This window comes from Choloepus didactylus, chromosome 18, assembly GCF_015220235.1.
Source record: "Choloepus didactylus isolate mChoDid1 chromosome 18, mChoDid1.pri, whole genome shotgun sequence".
In the NCBI taxonomy this organism is placed as follows: Eukaryota; Metazoa; Chordata; class Mammalia; order Pilosa; family Megalonychidae; genus Choloepus; species Choloepus didactylus.
The window spans coordinates 6,089,810-6,111,997 of NC_051324.1; the positions used below are offsets into that span (position 1 = coordinate 6,089,810).

Below are 22,188 nucleotides of genomic sequence, written 5' to 3' on the forward strand. Positions count from 1 at the left end.
CATTTCACAGCAGATTGAGGGGTAAAGGCTTTTCGGTATATAACTCTACAACACTGCTTTCAGGATACACACGCATAGGCATATGTATATATCTATACACGTGTGTGTACACATAGATATACCCCGCCCCCCATAAGAGCTGGTAGCTTTCAGAGTAGCAGTCACCAAAAACACTCTGTGTTCACACGCATTTTACAAGTTAACAATGGAATGACTTCTAAATCTTTGGTTTATCAAAAAGAGCACTTCTAACATCACAACACTTTTGATTATTTTCTCTAAAAGTGCACAGTGAACAACATTTTTTGACAAAATAAGAAAACAGTGCCTTAGTGATTTAAGTTAAAAAAAAAACAAAAAACAGCAATAGCTACTTTCTACAGCATGCAACACTATAAAATGGCAAGCTGGAATCACAGTGAGCCTTGGAGAGACTGTCGTACAAGTTGAGTTTTTTCTAACTCCCAGCCGAAGCACGAGAGGTACGGAGGAAGGTACGTTCAACCGTTGTTCTTTTCCCTTTCATCGTTTTCAATGTGCAATTGTGTTTTCCTTCAGAAACCCAGACCCGATGTACTCTTTCCTGCAAACATCATCCATATTTGTCTTTACAACATGATGATTTCCAATTTTCCCAGAGCAACAAAAATCAATGATTGCTATAAATCAAATGAGAGCAGAATGTGCTTTGTGGCTGATGGGCCAAGTCCAGAGTTTCTTCCTAAGGAAATTCTTGCGACTTCCTTTTGCAGCGAATTATGCATATGGAGAAAGAGTTTTCCAGGAGAACTTGGGATTTTTAACATTTTTTTAAAAACGGCTTTGTTAGGAGTGTGGTTGCTTCGGTAGATCTGAGAAGCAGTCCCCCCCAATGTCGGGGCAGAGAAAAAACAAAGATAATGAAAAAGGAACAAGAGGGGATTGGTATCTTGAAAGAAAAATGGGAGTGGGAAAAAGATAAACTGAGGTGAACCTCTATCCCTGTGCTCCCCACCCCAAAAATAAAAAGGAAACCCAAAAGGGAGTTGGACTTCCACAAATAACAGTCCTGTTAACAATAACACCTGGTGTTTATTCCCACAATATGTGAAATGAGGCTGCTCTCCAGACCTGTCTGAATCATATCTGATGTGGCCTCCTCAACCTAAAGATATCCTCCAGGGCTGCCCACATGGAAACTTCTAGTCTTTGGAAATAAAGGGGGCTGTTCAGGAGAACCTGGGGAATCTCCTTCTACAGCACGAGTTTTCTTTGCTTTGGGGTTCTCATTTATGTCACAATGCTAGCTCCACAGGGACAGTAGGAACACCTTGCGTTCAGGTTGAGAAAGAGGGGAGTCTTGGGTGGGGTTCTCTGGACTAAATGCAGATCAACTGTTATCAGTGACCCCAAGAGTCCTGGGTGCAGAACTGGGATCACTCCAGGGGGGCAGCTTTGTGGCTGGGGAACATGGAGCTGACTTGGCTTCCCTGGGAACAGATCATCTGTCCCCCTGTTCTGCCTCAAGGATGCCCTAACTGAAGCGGGGTTCGGCTTCTGTTCTGAAACATAGATAACGGTGAGATGGGAAGCAGCCTATCTTAAGGGTTTGTCTTCCATAGCCTTTGCTGGGCTGACTTTCTCTGTCGAGTGGTTTACATTTCTTTTCTACCACGTGTCTAGACATTTTCATGAGAAACGTTTACAATGTGGGCTTGCGCCCCATCAATGCCTGAGAAAAAGTATGGGTCAGAAAAAATGTTGGTGTTTTAAATGGCAGTGAAAGCTATTTTTTTTGGCATTCTTAGTCTGAGAGAGCACATGATTGTATGCATTGCTGAAATCATTATGAGTGACTGAATGTCGGCAAATACTACATTATATATATATAAAGACATATATATATATAAAGACACCCATGTCTTCTTTATTGTCAGAAATCTCCATCGCTTCTTTGTAATTCCCGTCTTCTTATTTATTTATTTATTCTTGGATAATTTAAGTATTCAGGGAAAATGCTTTCCCACCATGGGATTCCTGTCCGTCTTCCTTGGCATTGTTCCATCAGGCATTCTACCACTGCTGTAAGTGAAGGTCCATGGGGGAATTCAAATTGAGATCCGTGACATCCAAGAAATCAATGTTAAAGATGCTGGGGCCGCTGGTGGTGAGGGAGCTAAAGCCAGGTGTGGAGCTTGGTGGAGTGAGGTCCAGCCACTCCATGGTTTCCCAAGGAGATTCAGTGAAGCTTAACTGCAGCCCATTGCTGTCCACTGAAGAGGGTGAAAACTGAGTCTGCATGGGGGAGAGTGGGCCTGGCAAGATCTCGTGGGCATTGAAGAGGTCTTCTGCAGCCTTGCTGGAGAACCCTTCCATGATCCCATCAAACTGAGGCTCCTCGTTCCCAAGTTTTAGAAGGGCCACGTCGCTCACCTTTCCTAAGGGGCTCTGGGTATTTAATAAGACTTCAAGGTTCTCGTCACCGTCAGTGGCGTAGTGATCGAAGGCGAGCTGGCCACCCGAGGAAGCATGTTCAAAGGAAGCTGAAGGCTTGGGGAGGGTGGCACCGGGGCTTTGGGAAGACCCGGGCATCTTCGGGACTTTTTGAAGACATGAATGATCCTCTCTGGCATCAGCTGGCATTTCTGTTGGCAAAACACAATGGGAATTGTTAGATCACTTCAGTGTCACACCATAAGAAATCTTTGGAATGAATGAGTTACACTAAGACAAGCACAGGAGATGGTCACACTTCCCAGAGTCTCATCTTCAAACTGCTCTGTGTATATCCAATTCTTCTTCCCAAAACCTTCCATTCAGACAATTCTCCTCTAGGATTACCAAACTCTCTACTCTGAATGTCCCTCTGACTTATTCCTTACCTAACACCTTGGCCATTCCTTTAAATCACTTCATCCCCTGTTAAGCCCTCAGTATTTCAGAGCCAGAAAATGAGTGATCAGGTTCTTCTGGCTTCCCATGGCCACTTTCTAATGGTTACTTCCTATCCTTCTTACAAATCCTCAGCTGTTTTGGGGTCGTGCACTTGCCCAGCCCTCTGCCTCGATATCTCATCTATCAACCTCCTGGTCTCTCCTCTTCATCCACTCAAGCCTCTATTTCCAAATTCATTGCCTTTTCCCACTTCATCTTGTCATTCTCTGTGACTTCAGCATCCTCAGAAATGAGCCATCGGCCATCCTGGTCTCTCATTCCTTGACATTTCCCTAAACTCGGTGGCACACCCTGAACCTCGTCATTAAATACCGCATCACTCTGAAAGCTTGATTTCAAGCAAAATTTTCCGCACTCTGTCCATCACCTCCCACCTCTCAGCTCACTTATTAAGTAACCTGTGTCAACAATTTCTCAGCCACTTTGAGTCATTCCAATCCACCGACTGTATGGGCAGACCTCGGAGATATTGTGGGTTCTGTTCCACATCACCGCAATGAAGCAAATATCACAATAAAGCGAGACACACAGTTTTTTTGGTTGCCCAGTGCATATAAAAGTTGCGTTTACACTATAGCCTAGTCAGTGTGTAATAATATTATATCTAAAAAATGTACAGACCTTAATTTAAAAATACTTTATCACTAAAAAATGCTGACCATCATCTGTGCCTTCGGCAGGTCGCCATCTTTTTGCTGGTGGGGGGTCTTGCTTTGGTGCTGATGGCAGGGTGGTGGCTGCTGAAGACTGGGGTGGCTGTGGCAATTTCTTAAAATCAGACAACAATGAAGTTTGCTGTGTTGATGGTCTCTTCCTTTCCTGAAAGATTTCTCTGTAGCATGCAATGCTGTTTAATAGCATTTTACCCACAAGAGAATTTTTTAAATTGGAGTCAATCCTCTCAAACCTTGATGCTGCTTTATCAACTACGTTTATGTAATATTCTAAATCCTTGGTTGTCAATCAAAAATATTCATAGCATCTTCACCAAGAGTAGGTGCAATCTCAAAAAACCACTTTCTTTGCTCATCCCTTAGAAGCAACTCCTCATTGTTAAAGTTTCATCATGAGATTGTAGCAATTCAGTCAAATCTTTAGGCTCCACTTCTAATTCTAGTTCTCTTGCTTTTTCTACCACATTTGCAGTTTCTTCCTCCACTTAGTCTTGAACCCCTCAAAGTCATCCATGAGGGTTGAATCAACTTCTTCCAAACTCCTTTAATGTTGATATTTGACTTCTTCCCATGGATCACAAATGTTCTTAACAGCATTTAGAATGGTGAGTCCTTTCCAGAAGGTTTTCAATTTACTTTTCCCAGGCCCATCAGAGGAATCAATATCTATGGCAGCTATAGTCTTACAAAATGTATTTCTTAAATACTAAGACTTGAAAGTCAAAAGGACTCCTTGATTCATGGGCTGCTGAATGGATGTTGTGTTAGCAGGAATGAAAACAACATTCATCTCGTTGTACATCTCCATCAGAGCTCTTGAGTGACCAGGTGCATTGCTGATAAGCAGCAATATTTTGAAAGGAATCTCTTTTTCTGAGGAGTGGATCTCAACAGTGGCCTTAAAATATTCAGTAAGCCATGTTATAAACAGATCTGCTGTCATCCAGGCTTTGTTGTACCATTTATGCAGAACAGGCAGAGTAGATTTAGTGTAATTCTTAAGAGCCTTAGATTTTCAGAATGGTAAATGAGCATTGGCTTCAACTAAAGTCACCAGCTGCGTTAGCCCATAATGAGAGAACCAACCTGTTCTTTGAAACTTAGGAACCAGGCATTTGCTTCTTCTCTCTAGCTATGAAAGTTCTAGGGGGCATTTTCTTCCAGTATAAGAAGTTTCATCTACACTGAAAATCTGTTGCTTAATGTAGGCATTTGCATCATTATCTTAGCTAGACCTTCTACATAACTTGCTGCAGCTTCTACGTCAGCACTTGCTGCTTCACCTTGCACTTTTATGTGATAGAGACAGCTTTCTTCCTTAAACCTCATGAATCAACCTCTGCTAGCTTCCAACGTTTCTTCTGCAGCTTCCTCACCTCTCTCAGCCTTCATACAATTGAAGAGAGTTAGGGCCTTGCCCTGGATTGGGCTTTGGTTTAAGGGAGTGTTGTGGCTGGTTTGACCTTCCACTCAGACCACTAGAACTTTCTCCATTTCAGCGATAGGGCTGCTTTGCTTTCTTATTATTCTTATCACTGGAGTAGCCTTTCCATTTCCTTCAAGAACTTTTCATTTGCATTCACAGCGTGGCTAGCTGTTTGGTGCAAGAGGCCTAGCTTTCGGCCTATCTCAGAGTCCTCACTAAACTTAATCATTTCTAGCTTTTGATTTAAAGCGACAGACGTGTGACTCTTCCTTTCACTTGAACACTTAGAGGCCATTGAGGGTTATTAACTGGCTTAATTTCAGTATTGTTGTCTGAGATGTGGGACTGGCTGGCTGGTTGGTGGAGCAGTCAGAACCCACACAACGTTTATTGATTAAGTTTGCTGTCTTATATGGGTGCTGTTGTAGCACCCCAAAACAATTACAATAGTAACGCCAAAGATCACAGATCACCATAAAAGATATAATAATAATGAAAAAGTTTGAAATGTTGTGAAAATCACCAAAATGTGACACAGAGATATGAAGTGAGCACATGCCATCGGAAAAATGGCACCGATAGACATGCTTGACACAGGATTGCCCCAAACCTTCAATTTGTAAAAAATGCAATATCCGCAAGGCATAATAACATGAGGCATGCATGTGCTATTTCATCACCATCTCAACCAGGTCTATATTCCACGGTTTGCCACTATAATTAGTCTCTTATAAATAACCTCCATCACCTTGCCGTCTCTCCTTCTACCATACTGCTCTGGCAAAGCCCCATGCCTGAGTAGTTTTATCATCTGCCTTCTCTGAGCCTGCCCTGGATCAGCTGGACTTTGCAAGAAAAAAAATTGCACAACTAAGCTGACGGGTTTCACTTCAAATTCGTGACCGCAAATGTCCAATTGGTACTTAACACTGTCTAACCATCCTACTGGACTTCCCCAGAACACGCATTTCACCCATGATTGATTCATAACTGCTCTTTTGCTCTTCACCTTTTTTTTGGAAGGTTTTGAAAATAACATTTTTTCAGACTTTCAAGTTAATTGTGCAATATAGAAAACTGAAAAACATAAGCACAGGACACAAAAGTCACAGAATACAGAATCACAAGCAGTTTACAGCTTGACAACCTTCTAGGCCCTTTCTGTGTAGACACACAACTGAGCATGCATTTTTATGTGGCTGAAATCACACAGAATGCATCATGCTTTTTTATGAATATTTACCAATCTAAAGTCCCAAAGCCATGAGTATTGTGATAACCAAGAATATGTGATACCAGCTCAATCAGGGGAAAAAAAATGCATTCCTGCCTTTCTTAGGGACAAACATTTCATAAAAAAACAAAAATGGCAACAGGATTCTCTATATATTGGCAGAGTTACAAATATAGCATTCCCTTACTGCTCAATTTAAAATGAGACATAAAGAGTACAATAAGTATAATGCGTTTAAGAGAATTCAATATCAGATCTACACTGAAATATTAGCAAGCAGGTAGGCATCTATTGAATTATTTAACAATGTTTTCCTATGGTACAGCCAAAAGATGTGCCCATACAACGGTTACATCGAAATGGATATATGAACACATCTGCATTAGTCCCTCCCACTGCACTTCCCTCTGCCCCTCTGCAGACAACTTAATGAATAAGTCCTGATAACTGATCTTTACTCTTCACTCAACTTGCCACATATTTCATTAAGAAAATAAGTGCATCTGTTACGAACTCTCTCATCTTGCCACCGTGACACTTATGAACATGCATGCATTCATACCCATCTTTCCCTTCTTCCCTCTTGTTAAAATGGAGAAGTCTACTTCCTTGTTTTTCATCCATGTCCCTTACTACTCTGTGAACGCCATAATTGTGGGGACTCTGTCCGGTTCAATGTTGAGTCTAGCGCATGGCCTGATCACTCTTTCTCTGACTCCTTTGCTTCCTCCTTCTCTGAAACTTCAAATGTTGTTGCTTAAAGTTGCAGCACTGAGCTCTCTTATTTTTACCTATATTTTCTCTTTAGGTGGCCTCATTCATTTGTGTGATTGCAAAATCTAGGCATACCCTCCATAATTTTTTTTAATAAATGAATGCCTTAAAAGGAAGCAAAAGGAGCATGTTGATCATTTTTTATTGCTAACCTAAATGACATGTATGCATGAATGGGCTGTCCAGGAAAAGATTACTAACTGAATTCCATTCTAAGTAGGTAGCATAGACCTTGCATTGTCTTCTCTCTTCTTTTTAATATAATTAATACAACAGAGGCATTGAGATTGGAAAACACTTAGGGAAACAGGGATTGGGTTGAAAGATGAAAAATTTTAAAGTGAGGTGAAAAATGATCCCAGGAAGAAGGCAGTGAGGAATCACCTGTGAGGCCTTCTTTTATCTGCTCCAAGCATGGACAGGCAGCGCAAAGGAAAGAACTCTCTCCCCATGGATCGTTTGGTGCATCCAACTTATCACACACATCTAACCTTGGCCCTAAGTGTTCACCCCTAGAGCACATCCAGATGCAGAGTAACGTGAAGGTCAAGAACCAAGGCCGTCTTACCTCCGCTTTCAATGAGGACATCCAGAAGTTCGTCCATCTGCTGACTCCGAGTCATTTGCTATTGAGAAAACAACCAAAGAACAGAGAGGTGGAGAAGTGAGTACCTCTGCTGTAGGAAATCATTAGAAGCAGCACTAGATATATATATATTTTTTCAATTCAGTTTCATTGAGATACACTCACACACCACACAATCATCCATGGTGCACAACCGACTGCCCACAGCACCACCACACAGCCGTGCATTCATCACCCCAATCCACTCCCGAACACCCTCCCCACACCAGAAAGAACCAGAACAAGAACAAAAAACAAAAACAAAAAAGAACACCCAAATCATTCCCCCCCATCCCACCCCACTCTCCACCCAGTCCTTGCCCCACTTATCCACCCATCCACCCACACACTGGACAAAGGGAGTGCGATCCACAAGGTTTCCACAACCCCACAGCCACCCCCTGCGATCCACACTGCCACACAACCATCTTTGAGAGTCAAGGCTACTGGGCCGGAGCCTGGCAGCCCCAGGCATTCACCTCCAGCCACTCCAATACATCAAAACCCAAAAAGTGTCATCCATACAGCACTACTAGAGACTTTCGAACCATGTTTGACTACAGCTCAGTATTCACTTTAGACAGATACAGAACTGAACGAAGTAATCTACTATAACAAGAGAAGGGGAAAAGAAGGCAGGGTGCTTCCCAACACAAAGTAGTTGAGAGTGACTTCAGTTGTTGGAGAGGTTTCTATTCCAGGACCTGTGTCTTAATACACAGGCAGTATCAGTATAGGCTCCTTTTCTCACTTGGAAGTGATTTGGATTCAGCCTTCCTGTTTGGTTGCTATGGATGTGGTCCAAGAACTTGGCTATTATTATCCTTGGCTCCTCATTGCAATAGGTGTGGAACCTGTTGATGCTTCCTTGTAGGGTGCACCCATACCTCCACTGGCTGCCCCCCTCATCTCTGGCTCATCTGAGTTGCTAAGAAAGTCTTATTTATGGAAGCCCACTCTACCTGGCCTTTCTCTCTCCTTTTGACATTGTGAAAAGGCCAGCTGATGTTTACAGATACCAGGAATGGGGAGGGCAAAGGCATGGCCATCTCCCTCCTCTGACAGCCCAGATACAACAAACACGGGCATCAATACTCAACGTGAATGGGAGGACTGTTCAAAGAGTGAGCCCTTTACCAGGCCAGAAGGCATCAGATGCCCACAGAGCCTGGCAGGTAACGCAAATGAGCCAAGTCTAGACCAAGGCGGAAGGGTAGATTGCAGAGTGTGCCCCCTGGCTCAAGGGGGCAGCTGACACTCTGCTTTAGTCACTTGTTACCAGGCAGAGAGGGGGCCCCAATGTTGGCAGATCCCCTAGTTTCACAGAAATCAGAGTCCACTTTTTGCACAAAATCCCCTAACTTTTAAAACACTCTTTAAGCCAAATGAAACCTAACTGCAGGCTGAGTGTTATCTGTGGAATACGATACCAGGACGCAACAGCTGATGTAGGTGTGTTCTTTGCTGGGGTGAGTGAGAAAATCACATATGAAGGGCTATCTGATACCTTCTCCAAGCTTAGACTGTTTTAAAAGTAGGATCATGAATTGTTTTTCTTCTTTCTTACTTTTTTTTTTGAAAATTTCCAAACATAAACTAAAGTAGAGAATACAATGGACCTTCATGTATTCATTACTTAGCTTCAACAAACAACTACCCACATTCTGCCAGGATCACTGAATTTTAAAGCTAGGAAGAACCTTAGATAGCACCACCTTGACATCACTTTCTTATATTTGACTACCTGTCATATGCTCAGACCATGAAGTAAGTGTTTTATATACATTACCCAGAATCCCTACAAAGTAGATATTGTCTCTATTTCATATAAGAGAAGTTACGTCTTGACCAAGCTTACAAGGTTGACTAGTGGCAGAGCTGGCACTAAGTCTGGGCATCTTTGCCCTCTGCTCCACAGAGCTTTTATTCACAAGCAGCACCTTTCTACAATTAGTATTTAGATACTTTTCTCAGGGGGGGAGGCACCAGATGCACTCAATATCAGAATTTACAAACTACGCAAAACGTAAGATTGTAAAGTAATGTCCATTCAGTCGGTCAGTCAAGTCTTCTACAAAGAACCAATCATGCAGTTACCTGCTTTACTGCATCCTCATAGGATGGAGGCTGTGCTGACTCTGAAACTGCTGAACTTGGCTTAGAAAAAGTTGGGGATGGAATTGAAAACTTTGGTCCTGCCTTATCGGAAGCGTGTAAACCAGCCATCTGTGTGGTTGAGAGACAGGGACAGGTAATCAATCCATGGGTCAGAAATGGTACTGCTCATCTTTTAGAAAGTACAGGATAAACTTTGGAAAACTTGATTTAAGGGGAGAAAAACACAGGACTTAGAAAATAACTCCAATATGTTAACCACAGTACAAATCACTGTGAACTTATTGTTGGGGGCATCTTGGAATCAGGATCTAGCAAATCCGTTTTCCTTTCTAAGGTGTACCATCTTCTATTAGGAAAAGAGCACGATGAGGAAGTGCATTAACCCAGAAACTTCCAGGGTAATTTATTCTCCAGGCCCTTCCATTCCAAACACTGTGTATTTGCAGAGAAATGGAGGCTTTGCTGGGGTACCTCTTCAGGAATCAGCTCCATTTGTCTTGAATGTGTTCTCCCGTGGGAGTACCTGGGCTATTTCAGGATATCTATCCCCAAAAGACTCCCTGCCTCAACTTGTGGCTTGTAGCAATTTTGTTTCATGGTTACCTTATTTTTGTCTCCCTCCCACCACCTCTTCATTGCTCCTGGGTCTTTCCATTGCTCATTCTTCCCCCAATGGAGATGTGTCATCTCTTCCTTTTTTCACAGAGATATCGCATTGTGCTACTGATTTTTTGCACCCCTCTAGCCACTTCTATGGATCCATGTATCTTTCTCTTTCTCCAACATTATTCTTCCATGAACCCCTTCACCAAAACTGGTTTGTCTCTATGTTGCTTCTTAAACATACCATGGCTGTTCCTGGAATGACCTTGGGAAGGAATACTCTGTGAGACCTTCTAACTTATATCTGTACATTCATTCCTATGCATTTCAAGCGGACTTGTCTCTCCCTAAAATGTCATTTACTTCTACCCTGGAACCCAATCATTTGCTTTGGAAGATGGGGACCACATGAGAGAGAAGAGGTAAGGTCAATTCAAGGTTAAGCCCTCGTCCCCAGGTACCTACCTTTGGCTGTACCCCTGGGCTTTTGGGGCAAGGGTTACCACTGGCAACATTACTGCTGGGGTGAAGGCTGGCAGGCTGGGGAGAGAAGCGTGGAGGATGCCCATCATGTACTCCTGAGCTCTGCAGGAAGGGAGAAGCAACCAATCACACAGGCGGCAGCAGCACACTTGAGTGTGGCCTTTGGTGAGACTTCTGGAATTTAGCCCCGCTAAATTCCACTTCCAGATAAACTTGCCTAAAACCTGGTGTGGCAGATTGAGTAAAGTACCCCAGAATAAAAACATGTTCTTAATCTTAATCCATTCCTGTGGGGGTGAACCCAATATAAATAAGACCTATTGAAGATGTTCTTGTTAGTTAAGTATGGCCAACTGAATCAGGATGGGTCTTATTCCTATTACTAGAGGCCTTAGAGAGAGAAATCTATGGGAGGGCGTGGGGATCCAGAAGCCAGAAGTCAACGGAACCAAAAAGAGAAAGGAGAAGACTTCAGCATGTGTGTCTCCTTGTGATGGGGAAAGCCGAGGAACCCAAGGATCACCAGCAGCCACCACTAGACCACCACAGAACCTGGGGAGAAAGCATTGCCTTGCTGACTCTTCTATTTTGGACTTCTCCTAGCCTCAAAACCGTAGCCAATAAATTCCTGCTGATAAGCCAGCCTATCGTGGTATGTGTCATAGCAGCCTGAACATGAAGACACCTAGCTTTGTACATATCATCTACTGCTTAAACTTTCAATGGCTCCACACATCTACAACATAGAGTCCCCACTTCTAACCATGGTGTTCAAGGGTCTCCATGGTCTGGTGCTATTTATCTCACCAAACTTAAGTTCTACTACTCTCTTCTTGAACTTCCCATTCCAGGCAAATTAGCCTAATAGTTATTTCCTCCACATGCCCTTTGCATTTTACTTCTCTATCTTTGTTCACGTCCTTTTCCGGCCTCTTGCTATAAGGCCCAGCTCCTTCACAAAACCTTCCCCAACTTTTCTAGCCCTTCATGAACAATCCACACCACTCCTCATCTAGCTTGTGCGGTATGTAATGTCCTAAGCACAAATTTGCACCCTATATCCTTCATCTTTCAGCCTATTAAACATGTAATTGTTCAGGTCTGCAAAAAATGTGGCATAAACCATAAATCACAGTACAAATGTTAGTTCTCATTAGCATCAATGTTACGAGGTTTGAAAGTCATGGTTGAGAGTGATGATGTCTCAGCTATTTTTATCATCATTGTCTAGGACACTGTACACTCAACAAATATTTGTGAAAAATTATGATACTCTGTTTAAGTCTCAGTTCCTCTCAGAGTGTCCACTTGGGAGTGGGCATCATTCAGGTGAATGTATCCATCTGCTAGGTTTGTAAAAATTAGTTCGCATTACCTATAGCCACACCTTACATTTCCAGAGTAGAGAAGAGGCAGCCACTTTGGAGTCAGATCACCCTGGGTTTGTGTACTCACCCAGCGTGACCTGGGCAATTTGTTTCACTTCCTCAAGCCTCCCTTTCTTCAATTTCAAGTCAAGAATAGTAAACTGGAGCTCCCCGGGTTGTTGTGACAGCTAAATGAGATCATTCATTACACACGCCTCTTCATGGGTGGCTTATAGCAGGTGTCCAATAAATGGACATTTCCTTCCTATTCTCTAATAATATAGATTGCAGACAATCTTTTGATATGTAATTTTCTTTCTTGACTTGATTTTGACAGACTTTTCTAATAATTCTTTAGCTCCATGGACAAAAGGAAAGTCTTTGGCAATCACCTTGGTCCCGTCTTTGAATCAATTACTCCTCCAAGCCATCTCCTATTATTTTCCTCTCATTCTGCTGCAGCCACACTTGTCTTCTTTCTGATCCTTGAACATTTCAGGCATGAACCCACCTCAGGGCTTTTGCATTTGCTCCCCCACTTTGCCTGAAATATGTTTACCCCAAATATTCAAAAGTTTTGTTCTTTATTTCCTTCAATGCTTTGCTCAAATGTCCCTGGCTACGCTATGAAAAGTTGCAAACTTCCATACTGTTCACCCTCCTCTCTCATTTTCTCCATAAGATGTATCATATTCTAATACATTATGTAATTTACTTATTTTGTTTACTATGTGCTTCCCCATGAGACTAGGGATTTTTGTTTGGGTAGTTCAGGACTAATCCCCAGAGACTAGTGCAGGATCTGGCACACGGTATGGGCTCAGTAAATATTTATCCTATGAACACCATTGCATAAAGAGAATAGTGTGGTCCTGTAACTTCCCTTTTGACCCTCTTGATGGATTGGTTGGTCTGTGGTAAGTCTCGATGCTAAGGGGTCCTTAGAGCAGGGGTCAGCAAACTACAGTCCATGAGCCAAATCTGGCCTACCGACTGTTTTTGTCAATAACGTTTTATTGGAATATAGCCATGTGCATTTGTTTACAGCCATTGCCTATGGACACTTTTTTTGATAGAGAAGCGAAGTTGAAGAGTTGTGACAGAGACCAGATGGACTGCAAAGACAAAAATATTTACTGCCTGGCTGTTTACAGAAAAAGTTTGCCAAGCCCTCCTTAGAGGATAAGCGAGTTTAGCCCACTCTGAAGGCTTGTGGACTGTGTGTGTGTGGGGGGGTGGGATGGGGGGGAGTTGCTGGACTTCTGGTAAACCCAGCACACTGAAAGTTCCAACGTCAGCTCTTTACTAGTTGCAAATCCATATCCTACCTCTGGAAAGGGATATTCCAGGCACATTGCAATGAGTTCTTACCTGAGCAGTGCACATCTGGCTGCCAACTGGTGAGGAGACGCAATGACCTTCTCCCTGAGCAGAGGAAGAAGAGGGTAGGAAGTAGTGGTTGTTGGGCGATGGGGGCAAACTGATGTGCTGTGGGCTTTTCACAACTCCAAGAGGGGAATGCTGAGGCGAGCACTGGGGGCTGAGAAATGTGGAAGAAAGTACATTGGTTTGACCTGAGGACTCCCCACAATGAGGGCTTCCGAGGGGTAAGAGTTGAGCAGCTTCACAAGCCGAGAGTTGAGTCTCCGAGCTGCTGCTTTGCCTTTTCACCGATGTTTGCTGGGATGCAAAAGGACAGCTGGAGATGGCATCTTCCTGCTTGATGGATGCAGCCAAGAAAGGCAGTGGCTTCTTCTCTGAACAGTTACTCCTTTTCTGCTTCTGGAGTTGCATCCTCAGCTCCTCCACTTGCTTTTGTTCTTGCTGGAGTTTCCAGGTGAGCTCGTTGATGACCTTCTGCTTCTCCACCAGCATCTTGTCCTTTTCAGAGTCCAACCCGTCCAGCTCGGAGGGAACAGACCCCCCGTTGAGACTGCTCATGAGGCTCTCTTCTGTGCAGACGTGAACTGGGGACGGGTGCAGGCCGAAGGAGGGGGAGGTGTCACTGAAGGTATCCGGCAGGGACCCAGAGATGGAGAGGTCCGAAGACGCGGGGGAAATTGGGGGGCTGGAGCTGGTGCTGCCAAAGTGGTAGAAGCCATTGGATAAGGCACTGGCGGAAGGCGAGGATTGGTAGTTGGGCAGAGTGCCGGTTGGGGTAACAGGAAAAGTGACAGTTGTTATGTCCCCAAAGTTTGGCACAGTGCCCCCAGGACAGTCCTGGAAGGGCCGCAGGCGGTCCATGAGGGTTGTTTTGGTGCCCGACACGGGCAAACCCCGTATTCGAAGTTGTTGTCTTAACTCCGAGACCTGAGGAAACAAAGGCATTGTTAGCTTGATGACAATATTTTAAAAACTGTGCTTATTAGTTTTAATATTATAGAAAAATGTATTGATATTGGAAAATATTCATCATAGATCATTAAATGAGGCAGAAAATGGTATGCACTGCCTTATACTATTTTTGTGTCTATGTTTATAATTATGTGAGATTTGTACATAAAAACAAGAAATATATATACCAAAATTAAAAAAAAAAAGCGTCACTCCTGATGGATGGGATCACAATAAAATTTATTTTTTGTTCTTTTCTGTTTTCCAAATTGTCTTGGTTTACTTTCAATAATTAGAAAAAAATGTGCTTATTATTGAGTTAGTTTTAAAGTACCACAAACGGAATTTCCTAATATCCATTTAACTTTTTTACAGTCCTTTCCTATTTCTTACCCTACTCTCATTATAAATTGGTTTTGCACATTTTAAAAATATTTTTATGGTGAAATATATATGCAGAAGAGTGATAAATTTCAAAATACAGTTTAACAAGTAGTTACAGGGCAAATTTCACAGTATTGTTTGGGTGGGTGTGAGTTTCTGATTCAGCAGATCTGGGTGGGAGCAAGAATGTGCATTTCTAGTAAGTTCCTGGGTGATGTTGATGCTTCTGGTCCCCAGAGCAGACTTTGAGAACCGCTGCTCTGCAGTAGCACTTAAGTCCCAGTTTTCATCACTGGCTGGTCAACAGTCGGATACTGAGAGACAGTAGTGTGGGGTGATTTAGAACTTCAACTTACATCCTGCCCCTGCCTCTTACTAGCTCAGTAATCTCGATTCCCTACAAAATGGGGACAACAATATCCACCTCAGGCAATTTTGTGAGGATTAAAATTATGTTGTTGATTCACATGTAATTAGTTCATTTGTGAGCTTTTAAAGAAGTCCGTCATTGGACACAATGAACGTCCAAAACTATGGGAACTGGTTAAACCAATGATATTATGTGAAGACGATAGGCAATTAGAGATCCATTAAAGCTGGTGCTATACATTCTTGGTGACATAGAATAATGAGTGATGTTTGTGGCATGTTATTAAGTGACAAAAGTTGGAATTGTTTGATTCTATTGTTCTAAAAATTATGTGTGTGCACCTATATTTAAGCCTATGTTTGCATCTAGAAGTCTCTGGATAAATATGTTCTAAAATATTTACTATCCTTATTTGTGTTTTCTAAAGATTCCACATAAACATATTATTTTGGTAATTAAGAAGGGAAACATTAAATACCTAAGTATCAAAAAATCCTTAAAACAGTGAGAAAAAAATACAGGGAAATATTCTTCCACTGTTCTGCAGAGAAAGATCCTTTGAGCATGAAAGCAAAGGAAGTAATTGTAGAAATATTAACAAAAAATTTAAAATGCCTATATGTCAATGACGTTATAAACAAAGTGCAAATCCAAATAGCATGCTTGGGGGAAACATGATTGCAGCACAAAAAAAAAAAAGTGTTACAAACTCAACGGCTCAAGAGTGCTTGCCAGTCAAAAAGAAAATGCTAGACATCCAACGTGAAAATGGGCAAGGGATGGGAACCAACTCTTCACAAACAGCAAAAGAAAAATAAATGACCAATAATGTATGTACACTATTAGCAGTCATCCAAGAAGTGCAAATTTAATAAATACTTAAGTATTTTTTGCATTTGTCAAATTGACAACGACATGAATGTTGGTGAAGCAGCAGCAAAAATAAATACGTAAAAAGGCTTTTATAAAAAAATAAAGCACTTTAATACTTTGCCATTCAAAGATGGGTTCTTGGACCAGCAGTAGCTGGCTGCTCCTTGGAGATGCAGATGCTCGGGCCCCACCCAGCCTTCCCTGAGCTGGAATCTGCATTGTAACAAGAGCCCTGGGGGATTCTGAGGGTGCATTTCAATGTGCAAAGAGAGTCGCTTTAATGTACTGCTTATGGAAATAGACTGGTACAGAGGCGGTACATTAAATTTGGCAATATGAATCAAGAACTTTAAAAATATAACTATATTTTAGTTCAGGAATTTCACTCCTATGTATTTAGCCTAAGGAAATAATCAGAGAAATTAATAAATTTAGGTATAAAGAAGGCCACCAAAATTTTATTTATAATAGGAAAAGTTGGAAGCAACTTAAACATCCAATAGTGAAATTAAACTAGGTGGTGGAATGATATAGTGTGATTGAAAATGAACACTGAATATTAAAAGTTATGAAATGTTCATATAAACAAGAATGCATGATAGAAATTTCTGCACACATACTTATTTTAAAACAATTATTTTAAAACAAAATATGTTCATATGCATTTTAAAAATCTAAAAGGATATATAATCTGTAAAACTATCTGTGAGTAGTAAGTTAACAGTTTTAATTTTCATTTAAAATACAGTTTACTTTTCTATACACTATCAATTTTCAAAAGTGAATATAATTCTAATCAGCTAAAATTACTTAAAAAGATTTTCATCTACGTATACTCCTACTAGCAATAAATATGTTATTTTTCCTATAAGTCCTGCTAGCGTTACTTTATTTTCTTTTAGATTTGCTGAGTTGAAAAGGCAGAAAATGGCAACTCATTATTTTCTTAATTTTGAATTTCTTAAAATTAATGACTTCTACATTTTTTTTTAGAATCTGTTCCAGCACTGAATAATTTAAACTACATTATTAAATAATGCAGCTCAGATTCTAAAATGGAATGAGTACATGTTGAGTTCAGTTTACCTTAAATTTCAGAATATTATGTTGGGTAGGCTTGTTTGGGACAAAAGTTTTCATATACCTCTTTCTTACATTCACTGGTGTTTTAATCATCGGTAACTTTTAAAACCATTTATTATGAAAAATTTCAAACATACCCAGAACTAGATAGAAAAGTGTAATGAACTCCACATATGCATCAACAAGCATCAACAATTATCAACTCATGTCCAATCTTATATCATTTATACCCCACCCACTTCTTCCCCTAATTCCTGAATTATTTTGAAGCAAACCATGTAATTTCACCTGTAAATATTTCAGTATTTATTCCTAAAGGATAAGTATCCTCTTTTTAAACAGTTGCAATAGCATTGTAACACTTAAAAAATTAACAATTGCATCTTAATCGCCATCAAATATTCTGTTTTTAAACTTTCTCTCTCTCCCTCCACATTGTTAAACAGGATGCAAAAAAAAATCCATATACTGTGATATAACCATTAATAACTTCTTAATGAAGAATCAAACTCTTTTCTCAGAGTTCTTTCCCTTTTACTTCTATGTAGCAAACATGAACATTCCTTAAAATTGTCACCTTCGTTACCTTACTTTTCTGATTACTCTTTTTTTTAATCACCTTCATTAATTCCTCTTATTTCTTCCTGCCCCCGAATGTGCTTAAATTATTGACTTCTTTTATTCCTCTTTTCTTGTCCTTCCCTCACGCACTCTTCTCATTTCCCACCGACCCCATAAGGCACATGATTCTGAAATTTATTTTCCCATCCCTGACAACAGAGTCACGCCAAAATAGGCTGGTATATTTCTAACTGTTTGAAACTGGCTGGACGTTGACTCTTGTTTGTCCTGCTGGTTCTTGCAACTCAACCATCCCCATCTGAATGATCCTTTCAAATCAGCTGCTCACTCCAATGTCCCTATTTCTGTCACTCGCGTCACCAGCTTGAATACTCTCCCTCTACATCTAGAAGGTGATTGAGTCCAGTTGAGTTTTCTCCCACCTGCCCCTCCCTTTCCATTTCATCTCCAACGACAAGGGGAAAGCCTTTGAAATCTCTCACTTAAGTTTAAGCCCCAATTTAGCCATTTATAAACTGTGTACCATTTAACTTCTTTAAGATTCTAATGCTTTTCACCTGTAAATTGGGGAAAGCAAACTTACCTTGTAAGGTAAAAATTAAAAGACACTCTACATAGAATGATGGACCGATAATTTATACCAAAAATACCAAAAACAGAAACAAAAATGGCAGCAAACACCACCATCACCATCATCTCCTTACACTTATGCTAGTTACTACAAACAGCGCCAGCCAATGGTTCTGAGCACACGCATGTAGTGGGAACCCCCGATGGGGACCTAGGGATGGCACCATCATAACTGGACTATGTTCTCACTGGGGTCAAAGGATCCCCTGTCCTATATGGCCACGTGGAGCCCATCCCCAGGGCTCCCACCCAGGGACGGCCTACTTTTATCTCTATGGATTTAGGATTTGGGAGGCAGACCGTGTGTGAAAACTGCTCCAGTGATGGTTATGAAAAGCTTGACATCCTCTTCCAGGTTTACAGATGCCAAGTTGAAACACGTGGAGTGAAACCTCAGCATCTTCAGTCCAAGTGGAAAGAACCGAGGACAAACCTTTGGTTTTAGGACCCAAGATACATTTCAGCCCCTGGTCTTGGCACTTGGCAGCCACAAGAATTGCTTCAATTTGAAATAACTCAAACCCACCTCGTCTCAAAAGAAAATGAGGACTGACAGAAGAAATGAGGGTGACGAGGAAGGCTGAGAACTGAGGAAGGGACATAGGGTTGGCACAATGAGTTTATGGGGATCTTAGGAGTTTAGGGTTTTTTGGCGGGGAGAGCAGATAATAAGACCAGTGAGGGAGAGTAACAGGTGGGGTGGAAGCCAGGTAAACAAATATAATTACTCAGAATGGCTGAGGAATGGAAGGTAGCACGTGTGCTCACCCCTCAGAGAAGTCGAAGGGCATTGCTTTTATCTTTTTCAGTTCTTTTTCGTATACTGAATGAATGAATATGCAATCCCTGAGGACTGCTTCAAAACACCATTTTCAACTCAAAGTTTAGGATATTTTCAGTCCTTTTGTTAATCTGAAAGCCCATGTACGTCGCTTAACAAGCTGCTACAATTTAGGCAGAAGTGTCCAGGTTTGGAGATCTCATAGACCTGTGTACAAGTTTTAAATTTGGTATTATCAGCATCGGGTCCCCAACATTGTATCTCGTCAAATACGATGCTAAAAAAGAAACAAATTTCCATCTACTACCATTGTCACTGCACAATGGATGAACATTCAAAATATCAAGAAGTAATATATACTCTGAATAAAGGTTAGCCATAGACGGTGAACATGCTTTGATTTATGAAAAGCCCTTTATGTGGCATTTGTTTTTCTCATTTCACCAGAGATGGGCGATAGTTCATCCAGGAGAGGTATTGCCGGCTGAGAACATTCTGGAAGCGTATATCAATCTCACATTTATGGAGCATTAAGCTCTTTCATGAATTCTATGCCACTGGTTTCCCACCATAACTTGTCTATGCAAGCGAGGAATATGAGACACAGAAATATTAAGAGACTAGCCCCAAGCTGTCTACCCAGCAAAAGACCTGAGCCAGGGACCTATGGACTTTGGCTCTGCTGGGATTTTCAACCACAACAGTATAAAAGTCTGTAACTCACTCGAGCCTTTCCCGTACTCTCCCTCTGCCCCCAGCACCTCACAATACTTTACTAAAGAAATCAATTGGCAAAGATGTTAACAATACACGACGGGGTTTGCAGGCAAAGAAAATCACGTCAAATCCTGTACCTTCAGATCATCGAGGTTTGAGGGGAGTGGGCCTGGCTTGAGAGAAGAAGCACCGGTTTGTCCGGAAAAACTGTTTTTGACAGGAGACAAGGGAGTATTGCCCAGCGGCATTGAAGAATTTGGATTTCTGACCATCTGTTCATTCGGTTCTCTGAAAAACAAATAGCAAAGGGGCACTTAAAATACTGTCAAATATATACAGGGAAAGTTGATTTAGAGCTGGGTCACAAACTAATTGCCAGAAGGGGTCAGGGACGTCACAACTCAGCAGAAGAGGCAGAGTGAAGAGTGCAAGCTGGATGCTCAACCCTAGTCTTGGGCAGACGAGAGGGAATGGGGGAGACCTGGTGTATGGGAAGGTGCCTGCCCATCTATGACTTAGCAGATGTGTGGAACTAGAGAGTTCTGAGTGAGCCCTGTGACGTCTGATTGTGTCAGCACACGGCACAATTGCCAGCATGACCCAAGGATGAACAGACAGGTAGAGGAACCCACCCACATCCCAACTTTGGAGCTGAGACTGACCATTTGAAAGGTGACCTAGCAATGAGGTCCCAAAACCTGGGCCCAGGAGCCAGTCTCTGAGGCTGTCACACAGTCATTCAGCTCGGCTGCTTCCCAAAGATGCTGAGCCAGTCCACAACCCGGGACCATTCTGAGAATCGCTCACAACTTCAACATTACATATCTAGATGGCTTCTTGTCTCTGCTCCACAATTCAGTTTGGAAACGCTCAAACTTTAGAGGCCTCTCTTATCAGGGACACTGATTCACCTGTTGCTTCCTGGCTTCATGTTCCTGAAAAGGTGTGCACGGTCTCTAAATAGAACCCTGTGCAAAACATACCAGCTGAGGACACGGTGCATCAAGAGAACTGGTGTCCCAAGGTGCCGGCCCAGCGTGCTGCAGACGGAGAGAAGCTGTTCCCACCCCCTGCCCAGAGCCACCGCCCCGGGCCCGCCTGACTCACTTGAGCTGCGCTTGGTGGACCCCGGGGTAGCTGAAGCGGCACTGCTGCTGCTGGCTGAGGATCTGCAGTTGCAGAAACAGCTGTTGTTGCTGCAGCAGCCGGGCGTAGGCAGAGTCCATGGCCGGGGGAGACTTCTCTGCCTTCTGGTCTGGCGGGATGTACTGGTGGTACTTGAGTTTTTTCACCTTCGGCTTGGGGTCCTTGGGCTTTTTGTGGCGGTTCTGGTTCTTATTGTCGTTCAAGGACTTGGACTGCAAAGAGGAGGAGGAAATGGCATGTGCTTTAGGTGATGGATGGGGAGACCTAGGTATCATGGCTGTATCCTTAGGAGGTTTCATCTGATGGACATTCTTGAACCCCAGAAATATGATATGGCAAAGATCTGGTGCACAAAGAGATCCCAGGGCTAATTAATGATTTGTTGTATAAAAGAACATCTGGAAATGCATCCCATGGGAATGATGCTCCTGAGGTGGGGTCTCCTGCATCTCGGAAGTGGCTGTAGGGATTTTTACTTCCCAGAATGGAGAGGAGACAAAGTCTGGCTCTCACCCCAGACCGAATGATGACCAGTTGGGGACGTACTCTGATTTTGTGAAGTATTCGTTGAAAGTTCTTTCTCATGTATAAATGTAACCACCTTTAGTTAAGCACTTGCTAAACCGGCTTGAGAATATAAACATAGAAGAAATCAAGATTGCCTTTGAAAACCCAGAACAGGGTCTCTGCGGCTTTGGGCTAAACTGGAAAAGTCTCCTCTAAGCCACCCCAGCCCCCAGATCTGATCTAAGGTCAGGAAGTAACATTTTCTGAAATGATAATTTATTTACTAAGGAAAGAATTAGCTCCCACGGGAACCCCTCCCAGAAGTTATCCATTGCAAAGTATGATTTGGACACATGGAAGAAAGTTAAGGGCACAAACTTTTCTACCACTTATTAGCTTTTGAACATGGTACAGTTACTTAACTTTACTGTATTTTGCTTCCTTCATCTACAAGTTGGGGAAAGTATTCTCGATTTTCCAACTTGGTGACCAAGGGAAGGAGTATACAAGATAATATGGAAGTACTGTAACTAGCCAACAGGT

The 22,188-nt window shown here is 42.1% G+C and overlaps 1 protein-coding gene across 5 annotated transcripts in view; it reads right to left on the minus strand.

Annotated features, from left to right (window-relative positions):
* Nucleotides 1-406: 406 nt before the first annotated feature.
* The window catches only part of MYOCD (myocardin), a 100,258-nt gene continuing 78,476 nt past the window's right edge, over nucleotides 407-22,188 (minus strand). For 4 of the 5 annotated variants that reach the window (XM_037810307.1, XM_037810309.1, XM_037810310.1 and 1 more), the window contains 7 exons: nucleotides 21,100-21,350; nucleotides 20,130-20,280; nucleotides 13,610-14,548; nucleotides 10,854-10,973; nucleotides 9,765-9,893; nucleotides 7,611-7,668; nucleotides 407-2,624 (listed from right to left, as the gene is read on the minus strand). In XM_037810307.1, coding sequence (XP_037666235.1) covers nucleotides 2,053-2,624; nucleotides 7,611-7,668; nucleotides 9,765-9,893; nucleotides 10,854-10,973; nucleotides 13,610-14,548; nucleotides 20,130-20,280; nucleotides 21,100-21,350 — 2,220 coding nt within the window. In that variant the 3' untranslated portion in view covers nucleotides 407-2,052. The remainder of the gene's footprint in view (nucleotides 2,625-7,610; nucleotides 7,669-9,764; nucleotides 9,894-10,853; nucleotides 10,974-13,609; nucleotides 14,549-20,129; nucleotides 20,281-21,099; nucleotides 21,351-22,188) is intronic. The other variant, XM_037810308.1, reaches the window with a different exon arrangement.